The sequence below is a fragment of the Eimeria mitis genome, genomic scaffold (genome assembly GCF_000499745.2).
Source record: "Eimeria mitis Houghton genomic scaffold, Emh_scaff4804, whole genome shotgun sequence".
Taxonomy (NCBI): Eukaryota; Apicomplexa; class Conoidasida; order Eucoccidiorida; family Eimeriidae; genus Eimeria; species Eimeria mitis.
Genome location: NW_013573105.1, coordinates 3621 through 4698, shown reverse-complemented (window position 1 = coordinate 4698; position 1078 = coordinate 3621). Strand labels below are relative to the sequence as shown.

Sequence of the window (1078 nt, the reverse complement as noted above, 5' to 3'; positions counted from 1 at the left end):
TGTCTCAGCCTCCAGCAGGCAGTTGTCTTCTTCGCTCCATACACCCCCAACACCACTTCCTGCTGCTGCTGCTCCTGCTGCTGCTGCTCCTGCTGCTGCTGCTGCTGTTGCTGCTGCTGCTGCGCTCGCAGATCCTCTTTCAAGCTTCTCCCCTCCGCTGATTTCAGCTGCAGCTGCAGCAGCTGCGTTGGCTGCAGCAGATGCCGCCACAGCAGCAGGCTGTGCAGCAGCAGCAGAACCTCCTGCCACAACAGCAGGAGCAGCTGCAGCAGGTTCAGCAGCAGCAGCAGGTGCAGCAGCAGCAGCAGCAGGTGCAGCAGCAGCAGCAGCAGCGACGACCGGAGAGGAAAAGGGAGCAGCGTCTGTATGCCTAGAAGGAATATCTTTGCTTCCAGTGCATGCAGCCATACCCGAGGCCCCCCGCAACTCCGCGAGCAGCTCAAGGGGCCCCCGTAGGGGGGCCCCCAGGGAGCCCCCAAGGGGGCCCCCTTGGGGGCCCCCTTGGGCACTGAAGCTGTACCTTAGGGGCAGCTGACATAAGCGTGCTGCTGATGCATCCCATCCGCGTCTTGCTGCTGCTGCTGGCCGCTGCTGCAGCATATCCGTCAGCTGCATGCGCTGCTGCGTCTGCAGCATTTCCACCGCGAGGCTGCGGGAGAGGCACTGAAGGTCCTGCAGCAGGGAACCATAACAAAGAGTTGGTGCTGCAGCACCTGCAGCAGCAGCAGCAGCACAAGCTGCCTCGGCCTGCTGCAGCAGCTCCTCTGCTGTGCGGCGTTGCCGTCTCCCCCGCTGACGAGAGAAGAAAGGGTCCAGCATCCTGCACGGTAAGCTTCTTCTCCTTCTGCTGCTGCTGAAGCGCTCAACTGCTTCTGAGAGCTCAAAAGCAGCAGATACTGCTGCTGCTACTGCTGCTGTTGCTGCTGCTGTTGGCTCCGCTGCTGCTTCAGCTGCTGCTGCTGGCTCCGCTGCTGACCCCCGTCTTTGTCCTGTTGCTGTACAGCTCGAGGAGGACGCAGCCACACTGCCGCCGCCCGCTGCTGCTGAAAACCCACTGGAGGCCCCCACGAGGCCAACA

The 1078-nt window shown here is 62.6% G+C and overlaps 1 protein-coding gene across 1 annotated transcript in view; it reads right to left on the bottom strand.

Moving 5' to 3' along the window:
• Positions 1–163: 163 nt before the first annotated feature.
• Positions 164–1078, bottom strand: part of EMH_0077780 (uncharacterized protein) — a gene marked incomplete at both ends in the record, with an annotated part of 3071 nt that continues 2156 nt past the window's right edge. The window contains 2 exons of the mRNA XM_013499906.1: positions 164–191; positions 521–1078. Coding sequence (XP_013355360.1) covers positions 164–191; positions 521–1078 — 586 coding nt within the window. The remainder of the gene's footprint in view (positions 192–520) is intronic.